Consider the following 18,882-nt stretch of genomic DNA (forward strand, 5'->3'; position numbering starts at 1 on the left):
CTAAAGTGATGTAGGTATAGGGGTAAGGGGACAGGGATACTAAAGTGATGTAGGTATAGGGGTAAGGGGACAGGGATACTAAAGTGATGTAGGTAGATATGTATAGGGGTAAGGTGACAGGGATACTAAAGTGATGTAGGTAGATATGTATAGGGGTAAGGTGACAGGGATACTGGATCTATAGAGCTAGATATGTATAGGGGTAAACATACTATATACAGGGTCAGTTCCAGTACCATATTATAATGTACAGGGATACCTGATCTATAGAGGTAGATATGTATAGGGGTAGGGTGACAGGGATACTAGATCTATGGAGGTAGATATGTATAGGGGTAGGGTGACAGGGATACTGGATCTATAGAGGTAGATATGTATAGGGGTAAGGTCACTAGGCATCAGGATATATGATAAACAGAGTAGTAGCAGCTTATATGGGAGTGGGTGTGTGGGTGTGTAGAGTCAGTATACATGTACGTGAGTGGGTGTGTAGAGTCAGTATAAATGTATGTGAGTGGGTGTGTAGAGTCAGTATACATGTATGTGAGTGGGTGTGTAGAGTCAGTATACATGTACGTGAGTGGGTGTGTAGAGTCAGTATACATGTATGTGAGTGGGTGTGTAGAGTCAGTATAAATGTACGTGAGTGGGTGTGTAGAGTCAGTATAAATGTATGTGAGTGGGTGTGTAGTCAGTATACATGTATGTGAGTGGGTGTGTAGATTCAGTATAAATGTATGTGAGTGGGTGTGTAGAGTCAGTATAAATGTATGTGAGTGGGTGTGTAGAGTCAGTATACATGTACGTGAGTGGGTGTGTAGAGTCAGTATACATGTATGTGAGTGGGTGTGTAGAGTCAGTATAAATGTATGTGAGTGGGTGTGTAGAGTCAGTATACATGTACGTGAGTGGGTGTGTAGAGTCAGTATAAATGTATGTGAGTGGGTGTGTAGATTCAGTATAAATGTATGTGAGTGGGTGTGTAGAGTCAGTATACATGTATGTGAGTGGGTGTGTAGAGTCAGTATAAATGTATGTGAGTGGGTGTGTAGAGTCAGTATACATGTACGTGAGTGGGTGTGTAGAGTCAGTATAAATGTACGTGAGTGGGTGTGTAGAGTCAGTATAAATGTATGTGAGTGGGTGTGGTGAGTCAGTATACATGTATGTGAGTGGGTGTGTAGAGTCAGTATAAATGTATGTGAGTGGGTGTGGTGAGTCAGTATAAATGTATGTGAGTGGGTGTGTAGAGTCAGTATAAATGTATGTGAGTGGGTGTGGTGAGTCAGTATAAATGTATGTGAGTGGGTGTGTAGAGTCAGTATACATGTATGTGAGTGGGTGTGTAGAGTCAGTATACATGTATGTGAGTGAGCAAATGATGGAGTGTGTCACGATCGTTATAAGGAGTGGACCAAGATGCAGCGTGGTATGTTTCCATCCTATATTTTGGAAGAGAAACTTAAAGAACAAAAACAATAAAGCGAACAAATGAACCGTGAAGCTCAGAGCAGTGCTCACAGGCAACTGTACCTAGACAAGATCCCACAAATCACAAAGGGGAAATGGCTACCTAAATATGATCCCCAATCAGAGACAACGATAAACAGCTGCCTCTGATTGGGAACCATACCAGGCCAACATAGATATATAATTCCCCTAGATAACCCACCCTAGTCACACCCCGACCTAACCAACATAGATATATAATTCCCCTAGATAACCCACCCTAGTCACACCCCGACCTAACCAACATAGATATATAATTCCCCTAGATAACCCACCCTAGTCACACCCCGACCTAACCAACATAGATATATAATTCCCCTAGATAACCCACCCTAGTCACACCCCGACCTAACCAACATAGATATATAATTCCCCTAGATAACCCACCCTTAATCACACCCCGACCTAACCAACATTGAGAATAAACAGCTCTCTATGGTCAGGGCATGACAGAGTGAGTGTTTGTATGTGTCCTGGAGGGACTGTGTGTGTGTGTGTGCGTGCGTGCGTGCGTGCGTGCGTGTGTGCGTGCGTGCGTGTGTGTGTGTGTGCGTGTGTGCATAGAGACAGTGCAGAGATTGAAATAGAAGGTCCATAAAGTTACACTGTAAACTCAGACAGTCCTTGGAGTTATTTTGTTGTCTATTTATCAGTCGTATTGCTTGGAGGTAGAAGCTGTTCAAGAGCCTGTTAGTGTCAGACTTGATGCACCGGTACAAAGGTGTATCAAGGTAGAAACAGGGTTGGGACTAAGTCACTATTATTCGAGTCACAAGCAAGTGACAAGTTCCGAGTCTCAAGTCGAGTCACAAGTAGAACATCTCGAGTCAAGTCCAAGTCATACATTCTAAGAGCCAGTTAAGTCCAAGTCATACATTCTAGGAGCCAGTCAAGTCCAAGTCATACATTCTAAGAGCCAGTTAAGTCCAAGTCATACATTCTAAGAGCCAGTCAAGTCCAAGTCATACATTCTAAGAGCCAGTCAAGTCCAAGTCATACATTCTAAGAGCCAGTCAAGTCCAAGTCATACATTCTAAGAGCCAGTTAAGTCCAAGTCATACATTCTAAGAGCCAGTCAAGTCCAAGTCATGCATTCTAAGAGCCAGTCAAGTCCAAGTCATACATTCTAAGAGCCAGTCAAGTCCAAGTCATACATTCTAAGAGCCAGTCAAGTCCAAGTCATACATTCTAAGAGCCAGTCAAGTCCAAGTCATACATTCTAAGAGCCAGTCAAGTCCAAGTCATACATTCTAAGAGCCAGTCAAGTCCAAGTCATACATTCTAAGAGCCAGTCAAGTCCAAGTCATACATTCTAAGAGCCAGTCAAGTCCAAGTCATACATTCTAAGAGCCAGTCAAGTCCAAGTCATACATTCTAAGAGCCAGTCAAGTCCAAGTCATGCATTCTAAGAGCCAGTCAAGTCCAAGTCATGCATTCTAAGAGCCAGTCAAGTCCAAGTCATACATTCTAAGAGCCAGTCAAGTCCAAGTCATACATTCTAAGAGCCAGTCAAGTCCAAGTCATACATTCTAAGAGCCAGTCAAGTCCAAGTCATACATTCTAAGAGCCAGTCAAGTCCAAGTCATACATTCTAAGAGCCAGTCAAGTCCAAGTCATACATTCTAAGAGCCAGTCAAGTCCAAGTCATACATTCTAAGAGCCAGTCAAGTCCAAGTCATACATTCTAAGAGCCAGTCAAGTCCAAGTCATACATTCTAAGAGCCAGTCAAGTCCAAGTCATACATTCTAAGAGCCAGTCAAGTCCAAGTCATACATTCTAAGAGCCAGTCAAGTTGAGTCCCCTCACAAGTTTTTTCAAGTCAAGTAAAAAAAAATCTATACATGCAATGACTTGTTCAACTACAAGTCTGTGTCTATTTATTGAGGCTACCAGACAGCCCGTAACTTTATTTTGTATGCAACACATTTTGATTATGTAATAATGAATTTGTACAACATATTCCAAATGCAAGCTTTATAATTAAATGATCAATTTCAAGCAATTTGTACATACCACAAGACCAGTAGACCTATGCTAGACCAGTAGGCCTATTGTTGCTTGATGCCCCATTGTTGGTGAGCTTGCAAAGTAAACAGTTAATATTCTTGGTAACCAAACAATTTTAGGAGCTGCATATTTATTAAAGGCAAGGACAGGGTTGGGAATCCCTGGGATAAAATGACAGCCCATCTTGCATTGCTAGCTAAGGCTGACATCTTGTGGCGTAAAGAGGAACTGCATATGTTTAATAGCCTGCAATCAAACATTCAGAAGTATGTTTACTCATTATGCTATTTATTTTGATGTAATTGAATCTTTATGAATCTATTCATAATCTCCTGTATAGTCACTTGCAGACAGGGTCTAATTTGCTCTCGGGACTGAAGCGACACTTATGATATTTTCCTAAAATGTCAGATACAATATGTTTGATAAGTACAGTAGCTAAAATAAATATCAACATATAACTTATATCCAGTTGCTTTGATATCACCTGTTCAAACAACCTAATAATGTCCATGTAGACAGCCATACAGATGCACTAGCCCTTGACCTTTCAGATGCCTGGCTCTCATTGGCTGTCTCGCAAGCACAATCAGTATTCCATGCTATCTCATTGGTCATTGGGTTGACAACCGTTCCAGACATTGGTTCCAGCTTGCCTTGTAGACCTCCATTCCGCCAGCAAGAATAAGCAATACTTAGCAAGAATTTAGGCCGTTACCTCGGCTTTTTCCTAAATAAATGTCCTGCAATGAAGATCGTGAAAAATATTACAAATGGTCGAAATTCGTAACATGTTATGAGGAAATGTTAGCAGACTTCAAATTTAGTTTAACAATATGGAAAAATCAATAAAGTTAATCGCCTTTATAGCAAAAATGATATTATAGCGTTGACATTATTGTTTATAACAAGTAATTATTACTAGATAGTTATCATGGTAACAACAATAATACAAATAACAAAACATTATTTATAATGCTACTATTAATAAAAATATGAATAATATTATTATAATAATTATAATAATCAACTTCAGGAAATACTTTTAAATCCCATTGTTAATTAGCGCATTCGTTTTGCACGAAGTTCAGTACGTTTTTCACAGTGAACATACTGCACCGTAGTACACAATTACCTGTACATTGAAGGAGCAGGACGCTCCTCAGGGTGTAAACTCTGTAGATTTGGAAACTATAAGTCTGAGTAAAATGGACCCCCCTTTCACTAAAACAACGTACAGTGCAATAAATGACATGAGAACACACACAAAACATTTTTTGACCATTTAGGCTTTGCACTGTCTCTTTATTCTGAAGGATTCCAGAAATCCGTGACCCGGAAGTACTTAGTTATTCTTTCCTGCTTCACAGCGGTACCTTGTAGCGCGTTGAAGGTGAAGCTCGCCTGTCTCTCCGCTGCAGCCTATCGGTGAGGTACTGAACAAGAACGACTCTCTCCCCTTCTCCTGCTCTGTACCGGGATCCGTTATAATCATGTCTATATTCGCCGAAGTACCTCAAGCCCCTCCAGTGGCCGTTTTTAAACTGACTGCCGATTTCAGAGAGGACACTCACGCGCAGAAGGTGAATTTGGGAGTCGGAGGTAAGAGAGAGAAGCTCCAACAAGCTATTCTAACTTACGTTTCGAATTTGCAACACAGACGGGTAAACTGCTTTGACCACGGGCACTAGTTTGAGTAGCATGATAATAGAATGCTTGCCAACTAACATGGCTTTGACCTTCCTCGTTAGCATGCTGGCTAACAGAGTAGTCGAAGTTTGACAGCAAGTGCAACTAGACTGCCGCATATATCAGCCATAGTTTTCTGCTAATACAGGGGCTGCTAGCTAGTATCTAACATGATTTACATGTTATGCTTTGCAGCATGAAAGCATTTATAAAACGCTGCTCATTCTGCAGTTTGACATTTGTTGGATACTGGACAGCAATGTGACCTCATAATTGATTCTACGAGAACCCGTGCGGTCCATACAGAACAGATAGTCCGCAATAGAAGCGTATTATAAACTGTTAACTTCAGTTCGAACTCAGTCATCATAGGACTGGTGACGTCGGGTGACACACCTTCCAAAAGGTCTGCGGTCATTCCTAAACATTGTAGATGAGGTCTGAATACCATCGCCATACAATTAGGAATTGATCAGGCAGGTCCGCAATAGAAGCGTATTATAAACTGTTAACTTTAGTTCGAACTCAGTCATCATAGGACTGGTGACGTCGGGTGACACACCTTCCAAAAGGTCTCTGGTCATTCCTAAACATTGTAGATGAGGTCTGAATACCATCGCCATACAATTAGGAATTGGATCTCTATGACCAGTGGGCTCTGTAGCTGGTGGAAAGAAAATGATTGCTGGATGGAGTACAGAACAGATAGTTATGCATGTGTTGGGTTTGGAATAGATCACTCTGCCTTCACTACTAGGTTATATTGTCATCCCTTGCATTTCATTCATCAGTCTTCCAATGCCAAGGCTGTAGGGAATGCATGATTGTATCTTCTCACTCACCGTTTAAACCTGTTCCCCAAACCACGCTCTGTTAAATTCACAACGACAGACTTAGACAGGTGAACAATGGTTCTGACTAGAGGGAGAACAGCAGGACCCATCAACTAGATTCTACACCTGGACCATTGTTTTTCTTGAGCCGATGCTCAGGGGAACATAATTACAAGTCATTTGTAGGCTGCAAATTGACGGCAAGAAGCCCAAACATATATAATATTTGACTAGAACATAATCGCATATTTGCATATGATCACATATCTCACTATTGTGCGTGGGAATACTTTGGAACAGATTTCCAAAATCATTTGGAGCTAGGCCCCCCACCCCCCCCTAAAAATAACCTGCAGGCCAAATTCGGCCAGTTGGGGAACCTAGGAGTACAGCTACGACTAGAAGTTACTTTTTCATAGCAGGTAAGGAGAATTTAGATTTAGGTTAGAAGACTTAGGTTAGGAAAAGGGAGGGGTTTGCTGAACCTGCTAGGAAAAGGGAGGGGGTTAGCTCAACCTGCTAGGAAAAGGGAGGGGGTTAGCTCAACCTGCTAGGAAAAGGGAGGGGGTTAGCTCAACCTGCTAGGAAAAGGGAGGGGGTTAGCTCAACCTGCTAGGAAAAGGGATGGGGTTAGCTCAACCTGCTAGGAAAAGGGAGGGGGTTAGCTCAACCTGCTAGGAAAAGGGAGGGGGTTAGCTCAACCTGCTAGGAAAAGGGAGGGGGTTAGCTCAACCTGCTAGGAAAAGGGAGGGGGTTAGCTCAACCTGCTAGGAAAAGGGATGGGGTTAGCTCAACCTGCTAGGAAAAGGGATGGGGTTAGCTCAACCTGCTAGGAAAAGGGAGGGGGTTAGCTCAACCTGCTAGGAAAAGGGATGGGGTTAGCTCAACCTGCTAGGAAAAGGGATGGGGTTAGCTCAACCTGCTAGGAAAAGGGAGGGGGTTAGCACAACCTGCTAGGAAAAGGGATGGGGTTAGCTCAACCTGCTAGGAAAAGGGATGGGGTTAGCTCAACCTGCTAGGAAAAGGGAGGGGGTTAGCTCAACCTGCTAGGAAAAGGGATGGAGTTAGCTCAACCTGCTAGGAAAAGGGAGGGGTTTAGCTCAACCTGCTAGGAAAAGGGAGGGGTTTAGCTCAACCTGCTAGGAAAAGGGATGGGGTTAGCTCAACCTGCTAGGAAAAGGGATGGAGTTAGCTCAACCTGCTAGGAAAAGGGATGGGGTTAGCTCAACCTGCTAGGAAAAGGGATGGGGTTAGCTCAACCTGCTAGGAAAAGGGATGGGGTTAGCTCAACCTGCTAGGAAAAGGGATGGGGTTAGCTCAACCTGCTAGGAAAAGGGATGGGGTTTAGCTCAACCTGCTAGGAAAAGGGATGGAGTTAGCTCAACCTGCTAGGAAAAGGGATGGGGTTAGCTCAACCTGCTAGGAAAAGGGATGGGGTTAGCTCAACCTGCTAGGAAAAGGGATGGAGTTAGCCCAACCTGCTAGGAAAAGGGATGGGGTTAGCTCAACCTGCTAGGAAAAGGGATGGGGTTAGCTCAACCTGCTAGGAAAAGGGAGGGGTTTAGCTCAACCTGCTAGGAAAAGGGAGGGGTTTAGCTCAACCTGCTAGGAAAAGGGATGGGGTTAGCTCAACCTGCTAGGAAAAGGGATGGGGTTAGCTCAACCTGCTAGGAAAAGGGATGGGGTTAGCTCAACCTGCTAGGAAAAGGGATGGAGTTAGCTCAACCTGCTAGGAAAAGGGAGGGGTTTAGCTCAACCTGCTAGGGAAAGGGAGGGGGTTAGCTCAACCTGCTAGGAAAAGGGAGGGGGTTAGCTCAACCTGCTAGGAAAAGGGAGGGGGTTAGCTCAACCTGCTAGGAAAAGGGAGGGGGTTAGCTCAACCTGCTAGGAAAAGGGATGGGGTTAGCTCAACCTGCTAGGAAAAGGGAGGGGGTTAGCTCAACCTGCTAGGAAAAGGGATGGGGTTTGCTCAACCTGCTAGGAAAAGGGATGGGGTTAGCTCAACCTGCTAGGAAAAGGGATGGGGTTAGCTCAACCTGCTAGGAAAAGGGATGGGGTTAGCTCAACCTGCTAGGAAAAGGGATGGGGTTAGCTCAACCTGCTAGGAAAAGGGAGGGGGTTAGCTCAACCTGCTAGGAAAAGGGATGGGGTTAGCTCAACCTGCTAGGAAAAGAGATGGGGTTAGCTCAACCTGCTAGGAAAAGGGATGGAGTTAGCTCAACCTGCTAGGAAAAGGGATGGGGTTAGCTCAACCTGCTAGGAAAAGGGATGGGGTTAGCTCAACCTGCTAGGAAAAGGGATGGGGTTAGCTCAACCTGCTAGGAAAAGGGATGGGGTTAGCTCAACCTGCTAGGAAAAGGGATGGAGTTAGCTCAACCTGCTAGGAAAAGGGATGGGGTTAGCTCAACCTGCTAGGAAAAGGGAGGGGGTTAGCTCAACCTGCTAGGAAAAGGGAGGGGTTAGCTCAACCTGCTAGGAAAAGGGATGGGGTTAGCTCAACCTGCTAGGAAAAGGGATGGGGTTAGCTCAACCTGCTAGGAAAAGGGATGGGGTTAGCTCAACCTGCTAGGAAAAGGGATGGGGTTAGCTCAACCTGCTAGGAAAAGGGATGGGGTTAGCTCAACCTGCTAGGAAAAGGGAGGGGGTTAGCTCAACCTGCTAGGAAAAGGGAGGGGGTTAGCTCAACCTGCTAGGAAAAGGGAGGGGTTAGCTCAACCTGCTAGGAAAAGGGATGGGGTTAGCTCAACCTGCTAGGAAAAGGGAGGGGGTTAGCTCAACCTGCTAGGAAAAGGGAGGGGGTTAGCTCAACCTGCTAGGAAAAGGGAGGGGTTAGCTCAACCTGCTAGGAAAAGGGAGGGGGTTTAGCTCAACCTGCTAGGAAAAGGGAGGGGGTTAGCTCAACCTGCTAGGAAAAGGGAGGGGGTTAGCTCAACCTGCTAGGAAAAGGGAGGGGGTTAGCTCAACCTGCTAGGAAAAGGGAGGGGGTTAGCTCAACCTGCTAGGAAAAGGGATGGGGTTAGCTCAACCTGCTAGGAAAAGGGAGGGGTTTAGCTCAACCTGCTAGGAAAAGTCACTTCCGGTCGTACTCCCTCGGTAGTAGCTACAGAACCTAGAGCCAAGGGCCTCATAACACAACACCACACAGGACTCCTGGGAAAATATCGACTGGTTGTTGTTGGCAGTGAGAGACTGATGCTAGTAGAAACAGGGTGTGTTGAGGAACTGTTATAATAAACTAGTTGGGCTTGTCTTGTGACCTTGATGAATCAGTATTTGGTATAATGAACTGCAGGAAGGGGAAAAAACCCCAAAGAAAAGTAGCTTCTAACCAGCTTGCCTACATGTCTGTAGTTTCCCCTTCGACTAGACCAGGGCCTGGTATAGGCCAGCCAGCTAGGCTACATGTATGTAGTTTCCCCTTCGACTAGACCAGGGCCTGGTATAGGCCAGCCAGCTAGGCTACATGTATGTAGTTTCCCCTTCGACTAGACCAGGGCCTGGTGTAGGCCAGCCAGCTAGGCTACATGTATGTAGTTTCCCCTTCGACTAGACCAGGGCCTGGTATAGGCCAGCCAGCTAGGCTACATGTATGTAGTTTCCCCTTCGACTAGACCAGGGCCTGGTGTAGGCCAGCCAGCTAGGCTACATGTCTGTAGTTTCCCCTTCGACTAGACCAGGGCCTGGTGTAGGCCAGCCAGCTAGGCTACATGTATGTAGTTTCCCCTTCGACTAAACCAGGGCCTGGTATAGGCCAGCCAGCTAGGCTACATGTATGTAGTTTCCCCTTCGACTAGACCAGGGCCTGGTATAGGCCAGCCAGCTAGGCTACATGTATGTAGTTTCCCCTTAGACTAGACCAGGGCCTGGTATAGGCCAGCCAGCTAGGCTACATGTCTGTAGTTTCCCCTTCGACTAGACCAGGGCCTGGTGTAGGCCAGCCAGCTAGGCTACATGTATGTAGTTTCCCCTTCGACTAGACCAGGGCCTGGTGTAGGCCAGCCAGCTAGGCTACATGTATGTAGTTTCCCCTTAGACTAGACCAGGGCCTGGTATTGGCCAGCCAGCCAGCTAGCTATTTGTTGTGAACTTTGGTAACTGAATATCAACGGCTGTAATTTGATCCTCAATGGTAGAGCGCTTCGGCCTGGCCTGGACTGGAAAGGAGAGAAATTGAAAGGCTTTCCTTAGAGAGGGAAATTAAGCTCCTTGGAAGTCACATGCACAGGCGTGTGCACACACACACACACACACACACACACACACACACACACACACACACTTATTCTTCAGGCCAGTGTGACCTCCAGCAGAGCAGGGTGTGACAGCAGACTGCATGAATTGAACATACTGCGGCACTATGGCTGTGTTGTAGGCTGCTAGTGGTCATTATGAAAAGTTGTTTTGGTGTCAACCATCAACATTTTTAACTAGGCTTATTATAACTAGGCTTATTATAACTAGGCTTATTATAACTAGGCTATTGTACACTCTGTAATACTTGTTTTTGTCTCTCCAGTCTACAGTAAATGACTGCCTGGTGCCTGCTATTGGTCCTGCCCACGCAGACAGGCTGACAGACATGTACAGTGTGTATTATAAAACATTTTATTTAACTAGGCAAGTCAGTTAAGAACAATTTCTTATTTACAATGACGGCCTACCCTGGCCAAACCCGGATGACGATGGGCCAATTGTGTGCCGCTCTATGGTACTCCCAATCACGGCCGGTTTTGATACAGCCTGAAATCGAACCAGGGTCTGTAGTGACGCCTCTCGCACTGAGATGCAGTGCCTTAGACCGCTGTGCCACTCTGGAGCCCTGTATACAGATGGTGTACATATGACTGTCTACCGTGGGTCCTGCCTAGATAGACCGTTAGATACAGTATATAATGTCTCCTCTCTCTCTCCTCAGCCTACCGTACAGATGACTGTCTACCATGGGTCCTGCCTAGATAGACAGTTAGATACAGTATATAATGTCTCCTCTCTCTCCTCAGCCTACCGTACAGATGACTGTCTACCGTGGGTCCTGCCCGTAGTGAAGAAGGTAGAGAAGATGATAGTGGAGGACAACAGTCTGAACCATGAGTATCTTCCCATCCTGGGTCTCCCTGAGCTCCGCTCTGCTGCCTCCAAGGTGGCCCTGGGCGATGACAGCCCCGCCATCAAGGACGGAAGGGTAGGTAGCAGGGAGGGACACATGTATATACATAGACACATACCAGAGTTGGGCAGAATTGAATTGAAAATGCCTCAGAAATTCCCATAAAATGATTGAATTGAAGTCGTAAGGAGAATACAGAATTACAATTTTTACTTAAAGGAAATAGAATTGAGTGAAATTCTATTAATTTCAAGTGTCTATTCTACATTAGGTGTAGTCTATACAAGTATACATATTGTGCCTAAAACATCAAACATGTCGTAATATACATGCATATAAAACAATCCATTTTCAGGACAACATCTTGAAATGTATGATCAAAGAAAACGACACCTGTATGTGAATATTCAAAGTTATTATATTTTATTAATCACTTACATGTAGTTAAATATGGGGGAAATACTACATTTCCCAGCATTAGTTCAACCCTCAAGTTGACCCTGAGGCCTTGAAAAAGAAGGCAAAGAAATGAAATGGTTGGTGGAAATGTAATGGTCTGTTCTAAGCACTAAGGTTAAAAGAGTTGATGAACATTGTTTCCAGGGAAAAGTGATGTATTATTTGGTATCTGGAAGTGTGACCTGTCAGATTCAATATAACTCGTTCCATGACTCAGTCCAATTTCTTTGAATTGCACTGAATTAAATCTTACTTCCTGTAACTCAAGTTCTACATCGTGGGGTGGAAGTCAACACACACACACACACACACACACACACACACACACACACACACACACACACACACACACACACACACACACACAGTCTTCTGCCTTGCCCTGCCCAAATGTTGAGGTTTTCTCTCTCTTTCCAGGTGGGAGCGGTCCAGGCATTGGGAGGTACCGGTGCGTTGAGGATCGGGGCGGAGTTTCTGAGGCGCTGGTACAACGGCACCAACAACACGGCCACGCCCGTCTACGTCTCCGCGCCAACCTGGGGTCAGTGGGCGGAGCTACAACCAACTCATTTACATGGAATTGATTTAACCAGGATTTTCTAGGGAGTCCTGGGTTCCATAGAACCAATAAGGACTGTTTAGATGACAAGATAACCAATAAGGACTGTTTAGATAACAAGATAACCATAGAACCAATAAGGACTGTTTAGATGACAAGATAACCATAGAACCAATAAGGACTGTTTAGATGACAAGATAACCATAGAACCAATAAGGACTGTTTAGATGACAAGATAACCATAGAACCAATAAGGACTGTTTAGATGACAAGATAACCATAGAACCAATAAGGACTGTTTAGATGACAAGATAACCATAGAACCAATAAGGACTGTTTAGATGACAAGATAACCATAGAACCAATAAGGACTGTTTAGATGACAAGATAACCATAGAACCAATAAGGACTGTTTAGATGACAAGATAACTGAGACGCAGCAGCAGACACACAGAGCACAATCAACATATTCTACTTCTATTGAGTCATCATCTCCCTAAGAGCACAACATACTGAGCAAATACCCTCTTCTCCACCGCCTCCTCCTTGCCATCTTCTTTCTCCTCCTTCTCTCCCCCTATAGAGAACCACAATGCAGTGTTTTCGGATGCTGGGTTTAAAGATATCCGCCCCTACCACTACTGGGACGGAGCAAAGAAAGGCCTGGACGTGACTGGTATAATGGATGACCTGGAGGTGAGAGAGGGGCGGAGGGAGGGTGAGGGACTTGAGTTAGAGCGACATCATGCATGATTTAGGCTACAACAAGCTGTGGATGAGCGTCTCGCATTAATATTTCAGTTTGGTTTTCAGTTGTGTATCAGAACAACCAGTAATCTGAACAACAGATAACACACTGCAAACTGTTTTGCCGTCAGCCCCGTTCACATTTGACTACTCAGAATCATTTTCATGAGATTACTTGAACGCAGACATTCTTTCAAATGCACATCCCTAATCCTGTTCTTGATCATTGATGTGTGTTATTTTGTCAGAACGCTCCAGAACACTCTATCTTTGTGCTCCATGCCTGTGCCCACAACCCCACTGGGACAGACCCCACACCTGACGAATGGAAGACGATCGCTGAGGTCATGAAGGTGAGACAGGGGAGACAGCAGGAATGTATTCACTAGGAACCAAACGGAACCAAACGGGTAGGGACCTACCTGAATTTGTTCAGTAGAAACTCAACTTTTCATTGCAAAAAGTGTGGATGAAATAGTTTCTGTTCTGCGACTACAGTCTGGGACTAATGAATTCTCCCCAGGGGAACGGACTTCTCACAATCCCAACCATCTGGCTCGTTTATATTTTGGGGTAACTTTTTGTTTTTCCTTTCTTCCCTTTCAATTCTCTCTCTTTCCCTTCTCCTCCCTCCTCTCTCTGTGTCCCTTCTTCTCCCCCCCTCCAGAGGAGGAAGCTGTTTGTGTTCTTTGACTCAGCCTACCAGGGTTTTGCATCAGGCAGTCTGGATAAAGATGCCTGGGCCATCCGCTACTTTGTCTCTGAAGGATTTGAGCTGCTCTGTGCCCAGTCCTTCTCCAAGAACTTTGGCCTCTACAGTGAGTCTATAGACCGACACGTACATCGTGGTCCTCTGTGTCTCCGGTGGTGGAGCATGGTGCTTGTAACGCCAGGAGAGTGGGTTCAATTCCCGGGACCACCCATACGTAAAATGGATAAAATGTCTGTTAAATGGCATATATTATACATAGACATGGACACCAACATGTAACACACACACACACACACACACACACACACACACACACAGTCTGCTGCTGTGGCCACATTTCAGAGTTTTTGCTTACATTTTTCATCTGTCTCACAAACTCTCAGCCACTCAACGCTAATGTGACGCTAATCCTCCATTTTGTTCCTTTGTCCTCCAGATGAGCGTGTTGGTAACCTGACGGTAGTGGCCCAGGATAAAGACAACCTGGCCCGTGTTCTGTCCCAGATGGAGAAGATCGTCAGGACCACCTGGTCCAACCCTCCCTCCCAGGGGGCGCGCATCGTAGCCATCACACTCAACAACCCCGATCTGTTCATAGAATGGTACGGTCAAAAATATAACCCTTTATACTCAACAACCTAATTCTCTTCACAGAATGGTACAGTCCAACAATACTCCCTTCTAAGTTAACTCTGAGGAGTTCATTGAATGGTATAGTCCAAGTTTTGACAACTGCTCCATTGTTGTACATTAACTGTGCTTCCTTATTGGGGATTGTTGTACATTAACCTCTCTGGGACCGTTCGGGACGTGAGCGTCCCACCTCTCAACAGCCAGTGAAACTGCAGGGCGCCAATTATTATTTTTTTTATCCCATAATTAAAATTCCTCAAACATAGAAGTATTTTACACCATTTTAAAGATAAAATTCTCGTTAATCAAACCACAGTGTCCGATTTCAAAAACGCTTTTCGGCGAAAGCAGAACATATCATTATGTTAGGTCAGCAACTAGTCACAGAAAGCATTCAGCCATTTTCCAACCAAAGAGAGGAGTCACAAAAAGCAGAAATATAGACAAAATTAATCACTAACCTTTGATGATCTTCATCAGATGACACTCATAGGACTTCATGTTACACAATACATGTATGTTTTGTTTGGTAAAGTTCATAAATCTGAGTTTACATTGGCGCCTTACGTTCAGAAGTTCCAAAACATCCTTTGATTTTGCAGAGAGCCACATCAATTTACAGGAATACTCATAATAAACATTGCTAAAAGATACAACTGTTATGCACGCAATTATAGATACACTTCTCCTTAATGCAACTGCTGTGTCAGATTTCAAAAAAACTTTACCGAAAAAGCAATAATCTGAGTACGGCGCTCAGAGCCCAAATCAAGCCAAACAGCTATCCACCATGTTGGAGTCAACAGATGTCAGAATAGCATTATAAATATTCACTTACCTTTGATGATCTTCATCAGAATGCACTCCCAGGAATCCCAGGTCCACAATATGTTTGTTTTGTTCGATAATGTCCCATCATTTATGTCAAAATAGCTCCTTTTGTTAGGAGCAGTCCAGTAATCCACATTCATGATGCGCGTTCACTAGGAGCAGACAAAGTCAAAAGGTTCCGTTACAGTCCGTAGAAACATGTCAAACGATGTTTAGAATCAATCTTCAGGATGTTTTTAACATAAATCTTCAATAATGTTCCAACCGGACAATTCCTTTGTCTTCAGAAATGAAGTGGAACGTAGCTACCTTTCACGTGAGCGCGCGAGACTGAGTCTGTGGCACTCTGCCAGACCACTCACTCAAAGCTCTTATGAGCCCCTCCTTTAGAGTAGAAGCCTCAAACAAGTTTCTAAAGACTGTTGACATCTAGTGGAAGCCGTAGGAAGTGCAACATGACCAATATCCGACTGTATTCAATAGGGGCTGAGTTCAAAAACTACAAACCTCAGATTTCCCACTTCCTGGTTGGATTTTTTTCTCAGGTTTTTGCCTGCCATATGACATCATTCAAACAGTTTTAGAAACTTGAGTGTTTTCTATCCAATACTACTAATAATATTCATATATTAGCACCTGGGACTGAGTAGCAGGCAGTTTACTCTGGGCATGCTATTCATCCAAAAGTGAAAATGCTGCCCCCTATCCCAGAGAAGTTAACTGTGCTTCCTTATTGGGGATTGTTGTACATTAATAACTGTGCTTCCTTATTGGGGATTGTTGTACATTAATAACTGTGCTTCCTTATTGGGGATTGTTGTACGTTAATAACTGTGCTTCCTTATTGGGGATTGTTGTACGTTAATAACTGTGCTTCCTTATTGGGGATTGTTGTACATTAATAACTGTGCTTCCTTATTGGGGATTGTTGTACGTTAATAACTGTGCTTCCTTATTGGGGATTGTTGTACGTTAATAACTGTGCTTCCTTATTGGGGATTGTTGTACGTTAATAACTGTGCTTCCTTATTGGGGATTGTTGTAAGCCACGTTCTGTTGGTGGCAGATTTTTGTAAGACTGCTGTTCCCATTCAGATCAGTGATATAGAGTTGAAGCTGTCCCACTCCCCGTGGGCTGTAGGAAGGGTAACGTCCTGTTGATGAGACCAGCTGAAGGCTAAACTAACCAACTCTCTCTCTCTCTCTCTCCTGTAGGAAGGGTAATGTAAAGACCATGGCTGACCGTGTATTGTTGATGAGAGACCAGCTGAAGGCTAAACTAACCAACTCTCTCTCTCTCCCTCTCTCCTGTAGGAAGGGTAATGTAAAGACCATGGCTGACCGTGTATTGTTGATGAGAGACCAGTTGAAGGCTAAACTCACCAACTCTCTCTCTTTCTCTCTCCTGTAGGAAGGGTAATGTAAAGACCATGGCTGACCGTGTATTGTTGATGAGAGACCAGTTGAAGGCTAAGCTCATTGCTCTGGGGACGCCTGGCACCTGGGACCACATCACTCAGCAGATCGGCATGTTCAGCTTCACCGGACTCAACCGTAAGAGTTTCCCAAACACACAGACATGTACGCAGGCACATCCAAGCAGACCGGGCATAAACGTTTCCCAAACACACAGACATGTACGCAGGCAGATCCAAGCAGACCGGGCATAAACGTTTCCCAAACACACAGACATGTACGCAGGCAGATCCAAGCAGACCGGGCATAAACGTTTCCCAAACACACAGACATGTACCCAGGCACATCCAAGCAGACCGGGCATAAACGTTTCCCAAACACACAGACATGTACGCAGGCACATCCAAGCAGACCGGGCATAAACGTTTCCCAAACACACAGACATGTACGCAGGCACATCCAAGCAGACCGGGCATAAACGTTTCCCAAACACACAGACATGTACGCAGGCACATCCAAGCAGACCGGGCATAAACGTTTCCCAAACACACAGACATGTACGCAGGCACATCCAAGCAGACCGGGCATAAACGTTTCCCAAACACACAGACATGTACCCAGGCACATCCAAGCAGACCGGGCATAAACATTTCCCAAACACACAGACATGTACCCAGGCACATCCAAGCAGACCGGGCATAAACGTTTCCCAAACACACAGACATGTACCCAGGCACATCCAAGCAGACCGGGCATAATCTGTGCACGTGTAATCACACTTTTTTTGACCGGGTGTTTTTTTGTTGCTAAAATATGAACCGATGCCCCGGGCATTACGAGACCGGCGCTTGTCGGAGACGAGGTAAGTTACAGAAACATGCACGCTCAACTACACACACAGATCCTCACACACGGATACAATTCTACAACTTAGATATGTTTCCTCTCCCTCCCTACAGTCTACAGCTAAGCAGATTGATTACATGATCAACATAGACAGTTGACTGCCATTTTAATTACATTCTCCCTCTCCTTTCTCCCTCTCCTTTCTCCCTCTCCTTTCTCCCTCTCCTTTCTCCCTACAGCTAAGCAGGTGCAGTACATGATTAAGGAGAAGCATGTCTACCTGATGGCCAGCGGTCGTATCAACATGTGTGGCCTCACCTCCAAGAACATTGACTATGTCGCAGAGTCCATCCATGAGACAGTGTCCAAGGTCCAGTAAGGCCCCGCCGTCCACATCCAGCTACTTCCCGCTTCCGATCCACCACAGGAAGTACTGTTAACTGTCACGTGTGGTCTCGTCAAGCACCCCCTTCTGTGACAACACATCCTCTATAAGCAGTGCTCTAACCATCTATTGGTTGTAAAATGTAGAATAGCGACGATATGACACGTGTTCACAACAATCAATGTTAATGATCAACAGTATAACTGGTGTCTGTCCATCTTCTCTCCTCCTCAGATTACTGAGCCATCTGTAAACAATCTGAACGCAGACCTCTAGTCGAAGTATTTCACTCCTGGTGACCGTTACGTTGCCTTTTATTTATTTTATTGTGCCATTTCCGGTTTTGAAAATGTATAAAAGATGACTGTGTGCACTTTGTTTAAAAAAAATAATGTTTCAGAGCACTTAAAAGTGAAGCATTGCCAGAAGTTGAGTGAAAAGTTTGTGTAAAATGAATTGTGTGATTGTGTGTTCTACATACGAGCCCCCAGACCTCCTATCTACAGACAACCACAATGCTTCTGAACGTCTTTTATATAGAACTGGTTCCATTTAACAATCGCCACCTTCTAGAATGTGTGAAATGGTGCATTGTGGATCAAATGCTCTGTGATGTCATGTGACAGGCTTGAAAGGTTCTTTACAGTTCATGCATGTGCCTAATAGGTCAAACGTTAACAGGAAATGCCCTCTGATAGGGTGATATGACCTTTTCTAAACATTTGAGCAGCTATATGCAGATATGGCCTATAGGAAAAGCACATACCACTACTGTGGTAATAGTTGAACCACTTAAATGTCTGTGGCTTAGGTTCCGTGTTAGGCATGTACTTGGTGTGATAAAACACTCCTATTCATAATAATGCTACTTATGAATGATTGTTAATCTCCGCCTTTAACGGTTCTGTATTTGTTTTGTTGTGTTTTGTTCACTGTACACATACGGTTGCTCTTCCAACACACAGCCACACGCCATTTGATTGCCATGGTTCTATTGACATCCTGTATGTACATTCATACAGCTAATAATAAATTATGAATCGTGTACTAAACTGAATGTAATTTCTACTTTTTTCTCCACCTGTGTACATGGCTGTTTTAATCTAGTTCTAAAAGACTAAACACTGCCGACGAACGGTTAAAAGCAC

The 18,882-nt window shown here is 44.5% G+C and overlaps 1 protein-coding gene across 1 annotated transcript; it reads left to right on the top strand.

Annotated features, from left to right (window-relative positions):
• Positions 1-4,883: 4,883 nt before the first annotated feature.
• LOC139568003 (aspartate aminotransferase, cytoplasmic-like) lies at positions 4,884-18,786 on the top strand. The gene is made up of 9 exons (XM_071389664.1): positions 4,884-5,119; positions 11,040-11,221; positions 12,023-12,146; positions 12,748-12,860; positions 13,160-13,264; positions 13,579-13,729; positions 14,060-14,225; positions 16,499-16,641; positions 17,589-18,786. The coding sequence occupies exons 1-9, from the start codon at positions 5,011-5,013 to the stop codon at positions 17,726-17,728; spliced, it is 1,233 nt and encodes a 410-aa protein (XP_071245765.1). The 5' UTR covers positions 4,884-5,010; the 3' UTR covers positions 17,729-18,786.
• Positions 18,787-18,882: the final 96 nt, after the last annotated feature.

Source organism: Salvelinus alpinus, chromosome 2 (assembly GCF_045679555.1).
Source record: "Salvelinus alpinus chromosome 2, SLU_Salpinus.1, whole genome shotgun sequence".
Lineage (NCBI taxonomy): Eukaryota > Metazoa > Chordata > Actinopteri > Salmoniformes > Salmonidae > Salvelinus > Salvelinus alpinus.

Coding starts and splice junctions, on each gene's coding strand:
- LOC139568003 (XM_071389664.1), top strand. CDS start 5,011: ATGTCTATATTCGCCGAAGTACCTCAAGCCCCTCCAGTGGCCGTTTTT. Junction 11,222..12,022: donor CCGCCATCAAGGACGGAAGG/GTAGGTAGCAGG, acceptor CTCTCTTTCCAG/GTGGGAGCGGTCCAGGCATT. Junction 16,642..17,588: donor CAGCTTCACCGGACTCAACC/GTAAGAGTTTCC, acceptor TTCTCCCTACAG/CTAAGCAGGTGCAGTACATG.